Consider the following 23,092-nt stretch of genomic DNA (forward strand, 5'->3'; position numbering starts at 1 on the left):
AATTGCTCTGTAGTAGCCTTTAAGTCATGAATTATTAAACATCAGTCTTTTGCTTGGTTGAATATAAACCAAAGACTTGGGGCCTTGCAAGGACAGAAAATAGAAATGCTATAAATTGTTTGTGGTATTTACTTTCAAATTTACTTATTTCATTTCTTGATAAGCTAACTTATATACTGAAATTTACTTTTAGATATCATGTCATTTGCATCTTATACTTTGGAGAATTTCCTTCTTTATCAGATTAATGGCAAGCCAGTAGACAACATGGGTAGTTGTGAGGAGGCGCAGTGTTTACTAGATTCTGCGGGAGAGGTGGTGCAGCTTACTACCCTCAAGTCCCATGGTTCTTCCTCTCTCTCAGCACCACTCAGTTCATCCTCTAGTGGTCATAATATTACTGAGGATGATAAATCAACGTCTTCCTCAAGACCATACTCTTCTCCTACTTCACCTGCTAAAGATTCTGGGGTTATTCCAGGACGATCAGGAAGTCGGGAACTTATGAAAAAAATCATTCCAGGATCAGGGGGATCACATAATGAAGACAGTAGTGGAAAGAGGTATGGGAGCAGCGAGAAAGTTGTGTACAATGTTACCAAAGCTACTGGAGACAAAGGATCTGGTACAGGACCTTTTGATCTCTTTAAAAATATGGTAAGGCCTAGAAGACACAGCAAAGAACGTGGAGATGGACGCAGTGAGAGTAGAGATAAAGATGACAAGAAGAAGCATATCACTTCTATGCTTGATCATGCTGCTGAGAGTGCAATTGCTCATTTAGATTCTGTAAATAATTCTTATCATCACAAAAGTGACAGTAATGGAGGCACCAGCACAACCAAACGATCTAAAAAACGTGAGAAGGAAAAGTCAGGAGGGACTTGGCCCAAGTACAGAGGGGGATGTGTCAGTGCTTGGGATGCCAATTCTGGAACTGTGATGTACACACAGCGCAGAAGAGATAGACCACAATTGCCTGGTTTTTTACCTCCTACAAACACTTCTCTCTATTCACATGAAGAGAAAACGTATGACTTGTATCATCATGAAAAACACGTAAGTTCCAGATCAAGTTCAAGCCCTCGGGGCACACCAACAAGTCCACGCAGTCAGCAGTTTTCCATATATAAAAGTCTTGATGGTGGTGGAAAAACCTGCTCTTACAGCAGTGCAGGACAAGTTTATTCAAGTCCGCAATCTACAGGTAATGTTTATCCTAGTCAGGAGTTGTATTCTAGTGGTGGGCCTCGAAATCCTTCAGTTGAGAGAAAAAGTGAAGATTCTGAAAGAGACAGAGGAGACCGCTTGAGCTCTCTAACACCCTCTGACACATCCCTGGACTTTTCTGTAAGATCAGGAAATGTTGGAAAGGAAGAGCTAGAGTACTATGTGAAAAAGAATATTATAAAATATCCCCAGAGTGACAGTGAAAGTAACATGAGCCCCATAGATCCCACCCCACCACAGTCACTAAGTTTACCTCCTAGTTATGGATCAAGACCCTCTCCTATCCATCATGGAGGAGACCATACTCCATCACATTCTCGCATTCCTCATCCACATGCAGGACTGTATTCTCCACCCACTTCAGCTCCAAGATCACCACAAACTTTTGCCTCATATCCACCCATATCCCATATCTCCCTAACCCATACCCATGCATATCCACATTATACAATTGGTTCCTCAGCAGCAGCGGTATCACCGCGTTACTCATCTCCACTCACGTTACCTGCAGGTCCTTCAAATTTCTTGGTATCATCTAGAAGTGGAGACAGTATTCTTTCCTCTCCTGGTCTAGATCGTGATCATCGAGATATACGAGCCTACTGTGAAAGTCGTCAAGCATCATCACCTACCCCTCTGGGTATGATTGGAACAATAGGGAGTGGAGGAGTCTTTTACCATTCACCATCACCATCCTTAGAACTTCCGGGACACTATAAACCACGTACACTTCACCTTCACCCTTATCGCTCAGCATCTGACGAACCACCACCACTACCACACCACTCCTGCCCACCTTCCTACCATGACTACCAACGTTCTTTGGGTACCATGCCTCGCAAGGAGGATGAGCGTATCAGGTTAGTGTTGTAGTGTTGAACATTTCATTATCATTTTTAACTTAACCTTAGTCATCATGTTAAAGTACAGCACTTTGTATAGTATTTTTTTTTGTGCATTGATCTTGTACTTTTCATAGAGGTATATGATTTGAATAGGGTCTGTAAAATACTGTGGTCACTTTGTCCACCCATTTTTATACCTTGCCTTTTGTTAGAGGCAAGTGCATTTATCATACCCTCTTTTCTATCTTTAATTCCATATCCTGAGTCATTATTATATTCTCATTAACTTATATTCAGTTTCTCCTCTTTACGCTTTCACTTTATTATTCATAAATGAAAGTTGTAGAAGCACTTGATAAGCTTGCATCATTAGCTGGTGAATGGCTCAGTAAATTTCTTATATTCAAACAGAGTAATTACATATAACTCAAAATTTGTGGTAATATGATTGATGGAAGCTCTTTTGTTTCCAAATTCAGTATAGCTGTAGCACTTGGTTGTTCATTTACATGCTCATGTATATAGAGTTTGCATAAACATTATTATTTATTATTTTTTTTTATCATACTTGATTGCTGTTTCCCGCATCAGCAAGGTAGCACCAGGAAACAGTCAAAGAATGACCCATCCACTTATATACACATATATACATAAACATCCATACATACACATATACATATCAACATATACATTCTTTTTTATTATTATATTTAATCGCCATCTCCCGTGTTAGCAAGGTAGTGCAAGGAAACAGACAAAAGAATGGCCTAACCCACCCACATACACATGTATATACATAAACGCCCGCATACGCACAAATACATACCTATACATTTCAATGTATACACACATATACATACACAGACATATACATATGTACACTTGTTCATATTCATACTTGCTCCCTACATCCATTTCCGTTGCCACCACACCACATATGAATTAGTGCATACGCTCCCCCGTGCAAGGTAGCGCTAGGAAAAGACAAAACAGGCCACAATTGTTCATGCTCAGTCTCTAGCTGTCATGTGTAATGCACCGAAACCACAGCTCCCTTTTCACATCCAGCCCCCACAAAACTTCCCATGGTTTACCACAGATGCTTCACATTCCCTGGTTCAATCCATTAACAGCACATCAACCCCGGTATTCCACATCGTTCTAATGCACTTTATTCCTTGCACGCCTTTCACCCTCCTGTATGTTCAGGCCCCGATCGCTTAAAGTCCTTTTCACTCCGTCCTTCCACCTCCAGTTTGGTCTCCCACTTTTCCTTGTTCCCTCTACCTCTGACACATATATCCTCTTTGTCAATCTCTCCTCGCTCATTGTTTCCAGGTGACCAAACCATTTCAACACACCCTCTTCTGCTCTCTCAACCACCTCTTTTTATTACCACACATCTGTGACTGAGTTTGGTAAAGTGTGTGAAAGAAGAAAGTTAAGAGTAAATGTGAATAAGAGCAAGGTTATTAGGTACAGTAGGGTTGAGGGTCAAGTCAATTGGGAAGTAAGTTTAAATGGAGAAAAACTGGAGGAAGTAAAGTGTTTTAGATATCTGGGAGTGGATCTGGCAGCGGATGGAACCATGGAAGCGGAAGTGAATCATAGGGTGAGGGAGGGGGCGAAAATTCTGGGAGCCTTGAAGAATGTGTGGAAGTCGAGAACATTATCTTGGAAAGCAAAAATGGGTATGTTTGAAGGAATAGTGGTTCCATCAATGTTGTATGGTTGTGAGGCGTGGGCTATGGATAGAGTTGTGCGCAGGAGGGTGGATGTGCTGGAAATGAGATGTTTGAGGACAATATGTGGTGTGAGGTGGTTTGATCGATTAAGTAATGTAAGGGTAAGAGAGATGTGTGGAAATAAAAAGAGTATGGTTGAGAGAGCAGAAGAGGGTGTTTTGAAATGGTTTGGTCACATGGAGGGAATGAGTGAGGAAAGATTGACCAAGAGGATATATGTGTCGGAGGTGGAGGGAACGAAGAGAAGTGGGAGACCAAATTGGAGGTGTGGGAGACCAAATTGGAGGTGGAAAGATGGAGTGAAAAAGATTTTGAGTGATTGGGGCCTGAACATGCAGGAGGGTGAAAGGCGTGCAAGGAAGAGTGAATTGGAACGATGTGGTATACCGGGGTCGACATGCTGTCAATGGATTGAACCAGGGCATGTGAAGCGTCTAGGGTAAACCATGGAAAGTGTGTGGGGCCTGGATGTGGAAAGGGAGCTGTGGTTTCGGTGCATTATTATATGACAGCTAGAGACTGAGTGTGAACGAATGGGGCCTTTGGTGTCTTTTCCTAGCGCTACCTCGCACACATGAGGGGGGAGGGGGTTGTTATTCCATGTGTGGCGAGGTGGCGATGGGAACAAATAAAGGCAGACAGTATGAATTATGTACATGTGTATATATGTAAATGTGTGTGTGTGTGTATATATATGTGTACATTGAGATGTATAGGTATGTATATTTGCGTGTGTGGACGTGTATGTATATACATGTGTATGAATATAAATAAATGAATAAATGAATATATATATATATATATATATATATATATATATATATATATATATAAGTGCGTAAGACAAGGGAGCAAATGGGAACTTCAGTGAAGGGCGCACATGGGGAGGTGATAACAAGTAGTGGTGATGTGAGAAGGAGATGGAGTGAGTATTTTGAAGGTTTGTTGAATGTGTTTGATGATAGAGTGGCAGATATAGGGTGTTTTGGTCGAGGTGGTGTGCAAAGTGCGAGGGTTAGGGAAAATGATTTGGTAAACAGAGAAGAGGTAGTAAAAGCTTTGCGGAAGATGAAAGCCGGCAAGGCAGCAGGTTTGGATGGTATTGCAGTGGAATTTATTAAAAAAGGGGGTGACTGTATTGTTGACTGGTTGGTAAGGTTATTTAATGTATGTATGACTCATGGTGAGGTGCCTGAGGATTGGCAGAATGCGTGCATAGTGCCATTGTACAAAGGCAAAGGGGATAAGAGTGAGTGCTCAAATTACAGAGGTATAAGTTTGTTGAGTATTCCTGGCAAATTATATGGGAGGGTATTGATTGAGAGGGTGAAGGCATGTACAGAGCATCAGATTGGGGAAGAGCAGTGTGGTTTCAGAAGTGGTAGAGGATGTGTGGATCATGTGTTTGCTTTGAAGAATGTATGTGAGAAATACTTAGAAAAGCAAATGGATTTGTATGTAGCATTTATGGATCTGGAGAAGGCATATGATAGAGTTCAGAGAGATGCTCTGTGGAAGGTATTAAGAATATATGGTGTGGGAGGCAAGTTGTTAGAAGCAGTGAAAAGTTTTTATCGAGGATGTAAGGCATGTGTACGTGTAGGAAGAGAGGAAAGTGATTGGTTCTCAGTGAATGTAGGTTTGCAGCAGGGGTGTGTGATGTCTCCATGGTTGTTTAATTTGTTTATGGAGGGGGTTGTTAGGGAGGTGAATGCAAGAGTTTTGGAAAGAGGGGCAAGTGTGAAGTCTGTTGGGGATGAGAGAGCTTGGGAAGTGAGTCAGTTGTTGTTCGCTGATGATACAGCGCTGGTGGCTGATTCATGTGAGAAACTGCAGAAGCTGGTGACTGAGTTTGGTAAAGTGTGTGAAAGAAGAAAGTTAAGAGTAAATGTGAATAAGAGCAAGGTTATTAGGTACAGTAGGGTTGAGGGTCAAGTCAATTGGGAGGTGAGTTTGAATGGAGAAAAACTGGAGGAAGTGAAGTGTTTTAGATATCTAGGAGTGGGTCTGGCAGCGGATGGAACCATGGAAGCGGAAGTGGATCATAGGGTGGGGGAGGGGGCGAAAATTCTGGGAGCGTTGAAGAATGTTTGGAAGTCGAGAACATTATCTCGGAAAGCAAAAATGGGTATGTTTGAAGGAATAGTGGTTCCAACAATGTTGTATGGTTGCGAGGCGTGGACTATGGATAGAGTTGTGCGCAGGAGGATGGATGTGCTGGAAATGAGATGTTTGAGGACAATGTGTGGTGTGAGGTGGTTTGATCGAGTAAGTAACGTAAGGGTAAGAGAGATGTGTGGAAATAAAAAGAGCGTGGTTGAGAGAGCAGAAGAGGGTGTTTTGAAATGGTTTGGTCACATGGAGAGAATGAGTGAGGAAAGATTGACCAAGAGGATATACGTGTCGGAGGTGGAGGGAACGAGGAGAAGAGGGAGACCAAATTGGAGGTGGAAAGATGGAGTGAAAAAGATTTTGTGTGATCGGGGCCTGAATATGCAGGAGGGTGAAAGGAGGGCAAGGAATAGAGTGAATTGGAGCGATGTGGTATACCGGGGTTGACGTGCTGTAACTGGATTGAATCAAGGCATGTGAAGCGTCTGGGGTAAACCATGGAAAGCTGTGTAGGTATGTATATTTGCGTGTGTGGACGTATGTATATACATGTGTATGGGGGGGGGGGTGGGTTGGGCCATTTCTTTCGTCTGTTTCCTTGCGCTACCTCGCAAACGTGGGAGACAGCGACAAAGCAAAAAAGAAAAAAAAATATATATATATATATATATATATATATATATATATATATATATATATATATATATATATAAATTATATGGGAGAGTATTGATTGAGAGGGTGAAGGCATGTACAGAGCATCAGATTGGGGAAGAGCAGTGTGGTTTCAGAAGTGGTAGAGGATGTGTCGATCAGGTGTTTGCTTTGAAGAATGTATGTGAGAAATACTTAGAAAAGCAAATGGATTTGTATGTAGCATTTATGGATCTGGAGAAGGCATATGATAGAGTTGATAGAGATGCTCTGTGGAAGGTATTAAGAATATATGGTGTGGGAGGCAAGTTGTTAGAAGCAGTGAAAAGTTTTTATCGAGGATGTAAGGCATGTGTACGTGTAGGAAGAGAGGAAAGTGATTGGTTCTCAGTGAATGTAGGTTTGCGGCAGGGGTGTGTGATGTCTCCATGGTTGTTTAATTTGTTTATGGATGGGGTTGTTAGGGAGGTAAATGCAAGAGTCCTGGAAAGAGGGGCAAGTATGAAGTCTGTTGGGGATGAGAGAGCTTGGGAAGTGAGTCAGTTTTTGTTCGCTGATGATACAGCGCTGGTGGCTGATTCATGTGAGAAACTGCAGAAGCTGGTGACTGAGTTTGGTAAAGTGTGTGGAAGAAGAAAGTTAAGAGTAAATGTGAATAAGAGCAAGGTTATTAGGTACAGTAGGGGTGAGGGTCAAGTCAATTGGGAGGTGAGTTTGAATGGAGAAAAACTGGAGGAAGTGAAGTGTTTTAGATATCTGGGAGTGGATCTGTCAGCGGATGGAACCATGGAAGCGGAAGTGGATCATAGGGTGGGGGAGGGGGCGAAAATTTTGGGAGCCTTGAAAAATGTGTGGAAGTCGAGAACATTATCTCGGAAAGCAAAAATGGGTATGTTTGAAGGAATAGTGGTTCCAACAATGTTGTATGGTTGCCAGGCGTGGGCTATGGATAGAGATGTGCGCAGGAGGATGGATGTGCTGGAAATGAGATGTTTGAGGACAATGTGTGGTGTGAGGTGGTTTGAGCGAGTGAGTAACGTAAGGGTAAGAGAGATGTGTGGAAATAAAAAGAGCGTGGTTGAGAGAGCAGAAGAGGGTGTTTTGAAATGGTTTGGGCACATGGAGAGAATGAGTGAGGAAAGATTGACCAAGAGGATATATGTGTTGGAGGTGGAGGGAACGAGGAGAAGAGGGAGACCAAATTGGAGGTGGAAAGATGGAGTGAAAAAGATTTTGTGTGATCGGGGCCTGAACATGCAGGAGGGTGAAAGGAGGGCAAGGAATAGAGTGAATTGGAGCGATGTGGTATACAGGGGTTGACGTGCTGTCAGTGGATTGAATCAAGGCATGTGAAGCGTCTGGGGTAAACCATGGAAAGCTGTGTAGGTATGTATATTTGCGTGTGTGGACGTATGTACATGTGTATGGGGGGGGGGGTTGGGCCATTTCTTTCGTCTGTTTCCTTGCGCTACCTCGCAAACGCGGGAGACAGCGACAAAGTATAAAAAAAAAAAAAAAAAAAAAAAAAAATATATATACATACTATCCCTGGGGATAGGGGATTAAGAATACTTCCCACGTATTCCCCGCGTGTCGTAGAAGGCGACTAAAAGGGGAGGGAGCGGGGGGCTGGAAATCCTCCCCTCTCGTTTTTTTTTTTAATTTTCCAAAAGAAGGAACAGAGGGGGGCCAGGTGAGGGTATTCCAAAAAAGGCCCAGTCCTCTGTTCTTAACGCTACCTTGCTAACGCGGGAAATGGCGAATAGTTTAAAAGAAAAGAAAGAAATATATATATATACATATATATATATATATATATATATATATATATATATATATGTATATATATATATATATATATATATATATTTTTTTTTTTTTTTTTTTTTTTTTTTTATACTTTGTCGCTGTCTCCCGCGTTTGCGAGGTAGCGCAAGGAAACAGACGAAAGAAATGGCCCAACCCCCCCCCATACACATGTACATACACACGTCCACACACACAAATATACATACCTACACAGCTTTCCATGGTTTACCCCGGACGCTTCACATGCCTTGATTCAATCCACTGACAGCACGTCAACCCCTGTATACCACATCGCTCCAATTCACTCTATTCCTTGCCCTCCTTTCACCCTCCTGCATGTTCAGGCCCCGATCACACAAAATCTTTTTCACTCCATCTTTCCACCTCCAATTTGGTCTCCCTCTTCTCCTCGTTCCCTCCACCTCCGACACATATATCCTCTTGGTCAATCTTTCCTCACTCATTCTCTCCATGTGCCCAAACCATTTTAAAACACCCTCTTCTGCTCTCTCAACCACGCTCTTTTTATTTCCACACATCTCTCCTACCCTTACGTTACTTACTCGATCAAACCACCTCACACCACACATTGTCCTCAAACATCTCATTTCCAGCACATCCATCCTCCTGCGCACAACTCTATCCATAGCCCACGCCTCGCAACCATACAACATTGTTGGAACTACTATTCCTTCAAACATACCCATTTTTGCTTTCCGGGATAATGTTCTCGACTTCCACACATTTTTCAAGGCTCCCAAAATTTTCGCCCCCTCCCCCACCCTATGATCCACTTCCGCTTCCATGGTTCCATCCGCTGACAGATCCACTCCAAGATATCTAAAACACTTCACTTCCTCCAGTTTTTCACCATTCAAACTCACCTCCCAATTGACTTGACCCTCAACCCTACTGTACCTAATAACCTTGCTCTTATTCACATTTACTCTTAACTTTCTTCTTCCACACACTTTACCAAACTCCGTCACCAGCTTCTGCAGTTTCTCACATGAATCCGCCACCAGCGCTGTATCATCAGCGAACAACAACTGACTCACTTCCCAAGCTCTCTCATCCCCAACAGACTTCATACTTGCCCCTCTTTCCAAGACTCTTGCATTTACCTCCCTAACAACCCCATCCATAAACAAATTAAACAACCATGGAGACATCACACACCCCTGCCGCAAACCTACATTCACTGAGAACCAATCACTTTCCTCTCTTCCTACACGTACACATGCCTTACATCCTCGATAAAAACTTTTCACTGCTTCTAACAACTTGCCTCCCACACCATATATTCTTAATACCTTCCACAGAGCATCTCTATCAACTCTATCATATGCCTTCTCCAGATCCATAAATGCTACATACAAATCCATTTGCTTTTCTAAGTATTTCTCACATACATTCTTCAAAGCAAACACCTGATCGACACATCCTCTACCACTTCTGAAACCACACTGCTCTTCCCCAATCTGATGCTCTGTACATGCCTTCACCCTCTCAATCAATACTCTCCCATATAATTTATATATATATTTATATATATATATTTTTTTTTTTTTTTATACTTTGTCGCTGTCTCCCGCGTTTGCGAGGTAGCGCAAGGAAACAGATGAAAGAAATGGCCCAACCCCCCCCATACACATGTATATACATACGTCCACACACGCAAATATACATACCTACACAGCTTTCCATGGTTTACCCCAGACGCTTCACATGCCTTGATTCAATCCACTGACAGCACGTCAACCCCGGTATACCACATCGCTCCAATTTACTCTATTCCTTGCCCTCCTGTCACCCTCCTGCATGTTCAGGCCCCGATCACACAAAATCTTTTTCACTCCATCTTTCCACCTCCAATTTGGTCTCCCTCTTCTCCTCGTTCCCTCCACCTCCGACACATATATCCTCTTGGTCAATCTTTCCTCACTCATTCTCTCCATGTGCCCAAACCACTTCAAAACACCCTCTTCTGCTCTCTCAACCACGCTCTTTTTATTTCCACACATCTCTCTTACCCTTACGTTACTCACTCGATCAAACCACCTCACACCACACATTGTCCTCAAACATCTCATTTCCAGCACATCCATCCTCCTGCGCACAACTCTATCCATAGCCCACGCCTCGCAACCATACAACATTGTTGGAACCAATATTCCTTCAAACATACCCATTTTTGCTTTCCGAGATAATGTTCTTCGACTTCCACACATTCTTCAAGGCCCCCAGAATTTTCGCCCCCTCCCCCACCCTATGATCCACTTCCGCTTCCATGGTTCCATCCGCTGCCAGATCCACTCCCAGATATCTAAAACACTTCACTTCCTCCAGTTTTTCTCCATTCGAACTCACCTCCCAATTGACTTGACCCTCAACCCTACTGTACCTAATAACCTTGCTCTTATTCACATTTACTCTTAACTTTCTTCTTCCACACACTTTACCAAACTCAGTCACCAGCTTCTGCAGTTTCTCACATGAATCAGCCACCAGCGCTGTATCATCAGCGAACAACAACTGACTCACTTCCCAAGCTCTCTCATCCCCAACAGACTTCATACTTGCCCCTCTTTCCAAAACTCTTGCATTTACCTCCCTAACAACCCCATCCATAAACAAATTAAACAACCATGGAGACATCACACACCCCTGCTCCAAACCTACATTCACTGAGAACCAATCACTTTCCTCTCTTCCTACACGTACACATGCCTTACATCCTCGATATATATATATATATATATATATATATATATATATATATATATATATATATATATATATATATATGTATATATATATATATATATATATATATATACACGAACAAACTGCATATGAACACGCACCTTCATAGAACGTACAAACCTCCAACGGGCAGGATCAAATCTGGGACCCCTGTGCACCAGGTGGGATTGCTACCGCTACATGCAATTGAATTGAATGTTTACCAAATGGCGTCCTAGCTACGTCTCTTTGTTGTATATCAACTGACTGTTATATTTCTCTCATGTGTCTCCCCTGATGTTGTTAATTTTACACGAAAGTGCACTTTTTAACTTATCATGTTTCATTTTCTCAGTGGACTAATAGGAATATGTATGTACATATTCGTACTTGCTTGCCTTCATCCATTCCTGGTGCCACCCAGCCTCACAGGAAACAGCATTGCTACCCTTATGTTTTCATTTCAAAATGATGGGATGCTTTGCACTTATGTGCACCAGTTGCAGAATAGGTGTTCAGGATGTACAGATTTTCTGCAGATACCAAAGAAAAAGATTGGGAAGAACAAAATAAGGAAAATATGATTGAAAAGTGTGACCTTCATTTTTGTTTTGTATAATTCATGCTCCTAGTCCTATATAAATGCTTTTATATGTAATAGTATGACTCCTGTAGGGATTTTTTTCATAAAGTAGTGATGTTAAGTCATGAGTCATATTCCTTAAGTGCATATTTGAAAAAGAATGTCTCATAAACATTTGATTTTTGAAATGAAACATATTGATAATCGGTAATGTTTTGATGCTGGAAAAGTAAATAGAAAAATTTATGCAGCAGCAGCTTGCTTGACACTCTGGTCTTACCCTTGCACTTCTTAACAAGTTTTGCTTAAACATCTGCAAGAACTATTACTTGCTATTACAGTGAAAGAAGTAGGTGAAAAATACTTCTGATTCAGTTTTTGTTGTTGTTGTTATATGAATATTTTTTGGAACTGTAAGATTTAATCAAATCATTAAACAGTTGAAAAACTCGAATTCTAATTATTCAAAAGGCTAACTTAGTGGGAAATTACGGTGTTATAACACCTGATGAATTCCCTTCATATATTTTAAAAGAGTGTGCAGAAACACTTTGTGTGCCATTCAAAATAATGATCAATCAGTCACTAGAAGAAAGCATTGTACCACAGATGTGAAAGAGGGCAAATGTCTTTACTGTATGTAATAAAAAATGATCAGGAAATTGTACTGAACTACTGACCAGTCTCCTTCATAAGTATCATCTATAAATCACTGAAAAAGATTTTCAGAAAGCAAATGGATGACTACTTTCATGTGAGAGATTACCTAACTGGGAGACAACATGAATTTAGGGAGAGGAGGGCGTCCTTTACAAATTTCTTAGACGTCTTTGAAAGAGTGAGTTTTGTCTTAGAAGGAAGAGGTAAATGGGAAAACTGTGTATTCCAGGGCTGCCAAAAAGCTTTGAACACTACCACATATGAGCTTGATATATACCGTCTTTAACTATCATTATAATTAACTCAAAACTAGAGCTTACATGTTGTAAGATATTATATATAAAGAGAAGATAGAAAGACTGTAGGGCAGTTTTTGGTATGAAACATGTTTCTTTTGATAAAAATGAATGATGTAAATTTCTATGATTGTGTCATAGTCCACAGTCATAAAGTTGGAAGTGATTTAACTTAATTACTGTACCCTACTTTCAGAATACCAAGTAATGCAAGTGTAGCCAGCAAAAGCAGTGGGGGAAAGGGCAACAGTGTTGAGAGAACATCAGAGCTTGGCTCTCCTATGCCACTCAGCTATTCTGTGGAGATGGTTGGTGGTGGTGGAGGGACAGGCAGAGGACCCCAACCTATCACACAGATCACACACTCGGTGCATAGTCCACATTATCAAGATTATACTTGGCAGAGAAAGTAAGTCCATTAAATCATGATGGAGTTAACATTTCTTAGAATAGAATTGTACCTTTTTATCAGTCTCACTTTGTTTCCACTAGATATGTGCGAATACAGTATTTGCATGAACCCTTCCGAAACAGAGAATCTGGAAAATTTCTAGGTACTTGTAGATTGTAAAGATCTTTTGGTTTTATGCCAATCATATCTTCGGTCTATTATGAGTGAAATAAAGTGGCTTAGGACTTTTGCACATATTTGCACCACTAACCCCGGATTTACAATAGTTCTTATTGCAGTGTTTGATGGTTGTTACATTCAGGAATTGTGGTGCAGGCTCAAATTATGACCTGTAAATGCATGTACTCTTGTTGCAAGAGTTGATATATAATGTATTTTGTCCAATCCTTTTGTTGTACTGCATAACTATCATAGTAATGAATAAATTAGAAATAAAAAAGGGACAGTGTATTAAGCTCAAGTAGCCATTTGGCTGAAGATACACAGTTGAAGAATTATATAATTGAGGGTCATAATAGTAACTAGGTTATTAATCATAAAGAGCGTAGGTATAAGATGCATCTGGTTACCTCTACAACTTAAATAAGCATGTGAATGAAGTCTATCTATGTAATATGTAGTTTTACAGAACTGCAGTTAGTGAAGAATACAAGAGGCTGTGATGAATAGACATATAATATATGATTTACTTTAGGCTTTTGTTGAAAAAAAAAGCAGTTAAAGTGTTAATACACATTTTCCTGACATACTGCTGTATTACGGTATTTGGTGTTTAGTTACTAAGATTTACATTTAACTTTGAATGCTTTCAATTGATGAATTTGTTGTTCATTTTATTGCTGTGTAAGAAATCAAACTTTCTTTTTCAGAGGGGGAATAGGATGATAAAAAGCACATGTTATGTTTGATCTTGAAATGGTTTACTCAAAGCTGTCTTGAATTCTTTTAGGAGAAAGATATATTGTAAACCAGAAGTTTTTATAAATCTCACTCGAAGCTGTCATAAGATAGAATTCATTTGTATATCTTTTAACTTCCTTTGAAAATTAGCACAGTTGTAGATAATAGAAGTTTTTTGTATATCTTTTAACTTCCTTTAGAAATTAGCACAGTTGTGGATAAACCCAATCAAAACTTTCATATTTTCCCTGTTTTAAGATAGACAATATTTTCTTCATATTATTGTTAATGATTAAGAAATTTCATTTTTCATGAGACATTGCCATCCAACTTGAAAAATCATATAAGGGTAAATTCTTTTAATTAATGGTTTTAATTTCTCAGAATATGATGAATTTGATTGTTTATTGATATATTATATTGTTTTTAGACTAAATCCAGGAGACATAAGAAGCATTGATATTGAGAAGTCTTCAGAACCACTAGGGATTCAAATACGGTGCCTTGAGAATGGAGGAGTCTATGTGTCTCGTGTCACTGTCAACTCTCTGGCATCACAAGTAAGATATTTGTTATTGGTTGATCGATGACATTTATACCGTACTTTTTCATTACCGTTGCTGCTGTTCTGTAAGTTTTTATTTTGGAAGGAAGCAACTGTAAAACTGTTGGTTTTTTGTGTACAGTTTATGCTGTGCTGTCTTTTGCATGAGAGAGAAATTGGATAGGAATCAAAGTGGTGGATTGGTTTGGCAATACAGGTAGAATACTCAAGTGTGGTATCCCAGAAACTGAACTGTACGAGAAAAAGGATATTTGGTGAGCACTGCATTAGCTTTGAGAAATTCCTTATACTCTGACTTTCTCAGATTACTGTTGCATATTAATGTTTGATATTACTGATATCTTCATTGAAAGTTACTGTACAAATAGGTGATTTTGAATATGTAAGAAAAAACTTTATTGTAGGTTTGTCTTCTATGTCCCAAATAACTGGCATAACATTTGGGGGTCATTGCAAGTTAGTGAAGTAGATGCAGTCTCAGTTCAAATCTGCCATTTCGTTGTGCATTTGAATATATGTGTTAATTTGTAGTTTTACATATTGTTTATTGTGAAAATCTTTAAAGGGAAAGCAGATAGACCCATGGTTGATGAAAGTACAAGGAGGAAATATTTTTCCCTGAATGTTGTAAGGTTCTTATTGATGAGGAAATTAGAGAAGGTAATCCTGCTAGTGCTCTGCATTATGTGTAAGTTAGTTCCTATCCTGAAACACTTAGATAAGTAGGACTAGTTTTAGAATTTTCAGCATTAGATGATTATCCCTTTTTATTTTGAAATTCTTCAATGAGACTCTGGGCTTTTTCTTAAGATATTGTTATACTTAATAGGACCCTCCTTTGATGTTGATTTTATATCCAAACATTCAGTAAGTTTTCCATTTTTTCCATCAGTAAAGTACACAGTTGCAGCAGTGTTAGAGCTGATAAAAGTTGTACACTTTGACTACTCCCCTTTATTTTACCCTTCTTTGTGCCCAGTGGATTTTTGGCCCATTCCCTTGTGTGCAGTAAAAAGCAGAATGTAGTTTTTCTTCCTGGTTAATAAACCCTTAATGTGTTCCTTTCATTTTTTGATGACACTTATATGAATGGTCCTGTCATCACAGACAGTTTGATTACATCTCTGACACCTGTTCCCTCCAGGAACTTCCTCAAGGGGATGGCCACGGCTAAAGAGTATCCCTAACTGGTGAACTCCAGTGCTGTTTCTTAGCCATTAGTGCCTCATCCTTAACAGGCCACCGCTGAGAGCAATTTTAGCACAATGCCTCCAAAGGCTTCTACCTAATGTTCGTACTGTATGCATCTTCCCAATATATCTACTTAATGTTAGTGCCTAATGTTCTTACCTACTACTTCTGTTTATTGCTCTTACAATTTTGCTAGAAGGCAGGGCTAGCACATAGTACTAACTGCAGGAAAGTCTAAAATTATGAAAAATGAGTTGTGTGAATGTTGTCAAGTGTTATGTGTGACATGGATAGATTGTATCTTTCTGGACAGGATGCCAGCAGTTTGCTTATGGGTGCAGCAGAAAGAAAAGACAGCTACCTGGGTCAAAGGCGTGCAACTTGACAACCATTGAAGTGCTGTCATTAGTCCTCTCAATACCCAGACTTCCTGTCTCTGTTTGAAATCCCAGCTGATGTTTTTTTTTCCACCATTTATCCATAGCTGTCATTAGCAGTGTACTGCCACAGCTAGAAAAAAGTATCATGCATATCAGTCCCTCAGAACATCAAAGAAAGTACATATATGTTATCTGAGCATGACACCAGATGCAATTTTCATTATTGTAGATTGATTTAGAAAAAATTTGAAATTTCTTTGATATTATTCATGGGAATACATTGGAAAGACAGGCAACAGAGGGCCCATGTTCAGGTTATCTGTTTTGAACTTAGATTTTACTCGTCTTATACTGAGTGGATGAGGAAAGGACAGAATAGTAAAAAGGCTCTTCCCTATATGACTCCACATGGTATCTAGAGATGTCACTTGCATCTTAACAACACAGCACGGTGAAAAGGTTAAGGGTTGATAGGTGAACATAAACTATCAAAACTATTTTTTTTCATATATATCAAGACCCCTGATCTGAGTCATTAAAGGGACCTTTTGACCACATAAACACATATGAACTCATATTTTATAATTTTGGTTCTGTATGGTTTTATGAGTGTGTCATCATCAGTTTTATCAACATAATACATTTCCATTTCACAAACACTGAACACCCTCACAATGAAATAATGGCACCCAGTTCAGTGCAACAGCTTTAGGCCCCTTCAACTCAGATCACTAACTGACCACTAACCACTGACTTACCACCAGCCTCTAAGTGGAAATAAAAAGCATAACCCTGCCTCACATATCAGTGACCTCTTCTTACAGATCTCACTTCCTCCAGCAAATATAACACTGATAGAACATGCATAAACTAAAATAACCTGACAAATCCTCAACAACCAGCCTCCCAACATGATTTTAATTTCTAATGCACCAGAAATATACCATTCAGAAACCACACTCCTCGGACAAATTTAAGTCACACTTTCCCACCTGTTCTCTGGACATTACCCATGGACATTACCCATTAGTAAAACACTACAAACACTATTTCAATGTATCCCAAGACCCTTCATGTCCATGATGCATCTGCCATGAAGAAGACATTGAATAAGTACTATTCAATGACCCTATATTCTTGTTACTTAGACTCTCTCATAACTTCATAACACTCTATGTCCTGTGGTCGTAATTGGTGGATTTGGCCATTTTCCTGTGTGCTTTAGGGGCCTAATAAGGAGAGTAGGAACTCCCAGGGCAGGAAGTAAGTATGAATTATAGCTAGAGATTTCTTTCTCATCTGATGCATATATTCCCTGTGAGTAGGGCACTGAAAACCACCAGGGACATCATGGAAATTGGTGTTCACCATGGTCACTAGTGGTTTACTGAGGTCCCCAGACTGCTCCAATATCTCATTTTTTCTTTGGGTTGCATATGTGGACAGCCAGGAGAGCCTACAATATGTACAAAATTAACTTGTGGTTATAAATTATGTGTATAGATTGATGCCAGTAGCCCCCTACTGTGCTAGCAATAATTAATGGCTATAGCACTAAAGAGCTTAATCTTCCATATGGTATGCATGTTGGATTCCCCTCTTACCATTTGATTAATAATATCAGTCACCTAGTCACTTTGCTCAAGATGCTTAAGCACATTTGATTTCACTTTAATGTAATAGACTTCTTTTTACCAGCTTTTTTCTCTTAAACATGATTAGTGTCAAGTTTCTAATATCAGTACCTTATAATAAATCACATTTACTTCATTGTAGCTGTGATTTATACAAATCAGTTAGTTTAGAGTACCATATACAAATTTTCATTATTGTAATGCACACCTTTAAGTTTCACTATTGAACAGACAATTTAGCTAAGTCATTTTGACATGGACTTTGAAATTCCAACTTTTAGATACAAAGTTTAAAAACTTTATGGTACAGAACATTTTGGGAAGATTGTTTTATAGGCCCAAGTAATAATGGGTGGAATGAAGAAAATTTTCAGCACAGAGACTGAAAATTGTTGATGAAATTGTGCATGAGGCACAAAAGTTAACAATCTGTGTCTTATAGTCACCAACCAAATAAACGGCTATAGTCAAGTAAGAGTGAACTCAAAAGCAATTCTTAAGCAAAATCAACGGGATGGTACAGACGAACTACCGATAGAGTTTGAAAGAACTTGAACGTTACAGCTTAGAAAGAAAAGAAAAATACATGATGATGTGTGCATGACAAAAAGTTGAGGAGATAAAGGACAGTGTTTTTTGTTATCATTATTGTTATTGTTATTATTATTATTATTATTATTTATATTTATTTTTATTTATTTTGCTTTGTCGCTGTCTCCTGCGTTTGCGAGGTAGGGCAAGGAAACAGACGAAAGAAATGGCACAACCCACCCCCATACACAATGTACACACACACACGCCCACACACGCAAATATACATACCTATACATCTCACTGTACACATATATATACACAGACAGACACATACATATATAGCCATGCACACAATTCACACTGCCTGCCCCTATTCATTTCCATCGCCACCTCGCCACACATGGAATACCATCCCCCTCCCCCCTCATGTGTGCGAGGTAGCACTAGGAAAAGACAACAAAGGCCCCATTCGTTCACACTCAGTCTCCAGCTGTCATGCAATAATGCCCGAAACCACAGCTCCCTCTCCACATCCAGGCCCCACACAACTTTCCATGGTTTACCCCAGACGCTTTACATGCCCTGGTTCAATCCACTGACAGCATGTCGACCCTGATATACCACATCATTCCAATTCACTCTATTCCTTGCATGCCTTTCACCCTCCTGCATGTTCAGGCCCCAATCACTCAAAATCTTTTTCACTCCATCTTTCCACCTCCAATTTGGTCTCCCACTTCTCCTCGTTCCCTCCACATCTGACACATGTATCCTCTTGGCCAATCTTTCCTCACTCATTCTCTCCATGCGCCCAAACCACTTCAAAACACCCTCTTCTGCTCTCTCAACCACGCTCTTTTTATTTCCACACATCTCTCTTACCCTTACATTACTTACTCAATCAAACCACCTCACACCACACATTGTCCTCAAACATCTCATTTCCAGCACATCCACCCTCCTGCGCACAACTCTATCCATAGCCCACGCCTCGCAACCATACAACATTGTTGTAACCACTATTCCTTCAAACATACCCATTTTTGCTCTCCGAGATAATGTTCTCAACTTCCACACATTCTTCAAGGCTCCCAGGATTTTCGCCCCCTCCCCCACCCTATGATTCACTTCCACTTCCATGGTTCCATTCGCTGCCAGATCCAATCCCCAGATATCTAAAACACTTTACTTCCTCCAGTTTTTCTCCATTCAAACTTACCTCCCAATTGACTTAACCCTCAACCCTACTGTACCTAATAACCTTGCTCTTATTCACATTTACTCTTAACTTTCTTCTTTCACACACTTTACCAAACTCAGTCACCAGCTTCTGCAGTTTCTCACATGAATCAGCCACCAGCGTTGTGTCATCAGCGAACAACAACTGACTCACTTCCCAAGCACTCTCATCCACAATAGACTTCATACTTGTCCCTCTTTCCAAAACTCTTGCATTCACCTCCCTAACAACCCCATCCATAAACAAATTAAACAACCATGGAGACATCACACACCCCTGCTGCAAACCTACATTCACTGAGAACCAATCACTTTCCTCTCTTCCTACACATACACATGCCTTACATCCTCGATAAAAACTTTTCACTGCTTTTAACAACTTGCCTCCCACACCATATATTCTTAATACCTTCCACAGAGCATCTCTATCAACTCTATCATATGCCGTCTCCAGATCCATAAATGCTACATACAAATCCATTTGCTTTTCTAAGTATTTCTCACATACATTCTTCAAAGCAAACACCTGATCGACACATCCTCTACCACTTCTGAAACCACACTGCTCTTCCCCAATCTGATGCTCTGTACATGCCTTCACCCTCTCAATCAATACCCTCCCATATAATTTACCAGGAATACTCAACAAACTTATACCTCTGTAATTTGAGCACTCACTCTTATCCCCTTTGCCTTTGTACAATGGCACTATGCACGCATTCCGCCAATCCTCAGGCACCTCACCATGAGTCATACATACATTAAATAACCTTACCAACCAGTCAACAATACAGTCACCCCCTTTTTTAATAAATTCCACTGCAATACCATCCAAACCCGCTGCCTTGCCGGCTTTCATCTTCCGCAAATCTTTTACTATCTCTTCTCTGTTTACCAAATCATTTTCCCTAACCCTCTCACTTTGCACACCACCTCGAGCAAAACTCCCTATATCTGCCACTCTATCATCAAACACATTCAACAAACCTTCAAAATACTCACTCCATCTCCTTCTCACATCACCACTACTTGTTATCACCTCCCCATTTGCGCCCTTCACTGAAGTTCCCATTTGCTCCCTTGTCTTACGCACTTTATTTACCTCCTTCCAGAACATCTTTTTATTCTCCCTAAAATTTAATGATACTCTCTCACCCCAACTCTCATTTGCCCTCTTTTTCACCTCTTGCACCTTTCTCTTGACCTCCTGTCTCTTTCTTTTATACATCTCCCACTCAATTGCATTTTTTCCCTGCAAAAATCGTCCAAATGCCTCTCTCTTCTCTTTAACTAGTAATCTTACTTCTTCATCCCACCACTCACTACCCTTTCTAATCAACCCACCTCCCACTCTTCTCATGCCACAAGCATCTTTTGCGCAATCCATCACTGATTCCCGAAATACATCCCATTCCTCCCCCACTCCCCATACTTCCATTGTTCTCACCTTTTTCCATTCTGTACTCAGTCTCTCCTGATACTTCCTCACACAAGTCTCCTTCCCAAGCTCACTTACTCTCACCACCCTCTTCACCCCAACATTCACTCTTCTTTTCTGAAAACCCATACAAATCTTCACCTTAGCCTCCACAAGATGATGATCAGAGTATCATTAAATTTGAGGGAGAATAAAAAGATGTTCTGGAAGGAGGTAAATAAAGTGCGTAAGACAAGGGAGCAAATGGGAACCTCAGTGAAGGGCGCTAATGGGGAGTTGATAACAAGTAGTGGTGATATGAGAAGGAGATGGAGTGAGTATTTTGAAGGTTTGTTGAGTGTGTTTGATGATAGAGTGGCAGATATAGGGTGTTTTGGTCGAGGTGGTGTGCAAAGTGAGAGGGTTAGGGAAAATAATATGGTAAACAGAGAAGAGGTAGTAAATGCTTTGCGGAAGATGAAAGCCGGCAAGGCAGCAGGTTTGGATGGTATTGCAGTGGAATCTATTAAAAAGGGGGTGACTGTATTGTTGACTAGTTGGTAAGGTTATTTAATGTATGTATGACTCATGGTGAGGTGCCTGAGGATTGGTGGAATGTGTGCATAGTGCCATTGTACAAAGGCAAAGGGGATAAGAGTGAGTGCTCAAATTACAGAGGTATAAGTTTGTTGAGTATTCCTGGTAAATTATATGGGAGGGTATTGATTGAGAGGGTGAAGGCATGTACAGAGCATCAGATTGGGGAAGAGCAGTGTGGTTTCAGAAGTGGTAGAGGATGTGTGGATCAGGTGTTTGCTTTGAAGAATGTATGTGAGAAATACTTAGAAAAGCAAATGGATTTGTATGTAGCATTTATGGATCTGGAGAAGGCATATGATAGAGTTGATAGAGATGCTCTGTGGAAGGTATTAAGAATATATGGTGTGGGAGGCAAGTTGTTAGAAGCAGTGAAAAGTTTTTATCAAGGATGTAAGGCATGTGTATGTGTAGGAAGAGAGGAAAGTGATTGGTTATCAGTGAATGTAGGTTTGCAGCAGGGGTGTGTGATGTCTCCATGGTTGTTTAATTTGTTTATGGATGGGGTTGTTAAGGAGGTGAATGCAAGAGTTTTGGAAAGAGGGGCAAGTATGAAGTCTGTTGTGGATGAGAGAGCTTGGGAAGTGAGTCAGTTGTTGTTCGCTGATGATACAGCGCTGGTGGCTGATTCATGTGAGAAACTGCAGAAGCTGGTGACTGAGTTTGGTAAAGTGTGTGAAAGAAGAAAGTTAAGAGTAAATGTGAATACGAGCAAGGTTATTAGGTACAGTAGGGTTGAGGGTCAAGTCAATTGGGAGGTAAGTTTGAATGGAGAAAAACTGGAGGAAGTAAAGTGTTTTAGATATCTGGGAGTGGATCTGGCAGCGGATGGAACCATGGAAGCGGAAGTGAATCATAGGGTGGGGGAGGGGGCGAAAATCCTGGGAGCCTTGAAGAATGTGTGGAAGTTGAGAACATTATCTCGGAAAGCAAAAATGGGTATGTTTGAAGGAATAGTGGTTCCAACAATGTAGTATGGTTGTGAGGCGTGGGCTATGGATAGTTGTGCGCAGGAGGGTGGACGTGCTGGAAATGAGATGTTTGAGGACAATGTGTGGTGTGAGGTGGTTTGATCGAGTAAGTAATGTAAGGGTAAGAGAGATGTGTGGAAATAAAAAGAGCGTGGTTGAGAGAGCAGAAGAGGGTATTTTGAAATGGTTTGGGCACATGGAGAGAATGAGTGAGGAAAGATTGACCAAGAGGATATATGTGTCGGAGGTGGAGGGAACGAGGAGAAGTGGGAGACCAAATTGGAGGTGGAAAGATGGAGTGAAAAAGATTTTGAGTGATCGGGGCCTGAACATGCAGGAGGGTGAAAGGCGGGCAAGGAATAGAGTGAATTGGATCAGTGTGGTATACCGGGGTTGACGTGCTGTCAGTGGATTGAATCGGGGCATGTGAAGCATCTGGGGTAAACCATGGAAAGTTGTGTGGGGCCTGGATGTGGAAAGGGAGCTGTGGTTTCGGGCATTATTGCATGACAGCTAGAGACTGAGTGTGGACGAATGGGGCCTTTGTTGTCTTTTCCTAGCGCTACCTCGCAC

General features: G+C 40.5%; 1 protein-coding gene across 3 annotated transcripts in view; it reads left to right on the forward strand.

Moving 5' to 3' along the window:
* Dlg5 (Discs large 5) overlaps positions 1 to 23,092 on the forward strand; it is a 591,115-nt gene that overhangs the window by 520,524 nt on the left and 47,499 nt on the right. For all 3 annotated transcript variants that reach the window (XM_071693695.1, XM_071693696.1, XM_071693697.1), the window contains 3 exons: positions 244 to 2,090; positions 12,876 to 13,088; positions 14,422 to 14,551. In XM_071693695.1, the coding sequence (XP_071549796.1) occupies positions 244 to 2,090; positions 12,876 to 13,088; positions 14,422 to 14,551 (2,190 nt within the window). The remainder of the gene's footprint in view (positions 1 to 243; positions 2,091 to 12,875; positions 13,089 to 14,421; positions 14,552 to 23,092) is intronic.

This window comes from Panulirus ornatus, chromosome 56 (genome assembly GCF_036320965.1).
Source record: "Panulirus ornatus isolate Po-2019 chromosome 56, ASM3632096v1, whole genome shotgun sequence".
Classification (NCBI taxonomy): domain Eukaryota; kingdom Metazoa; phylum Arthropoda; class Malacostraca; order Decapoda; family Palinuridae; genus Panulirus; species Panulirus ornatus.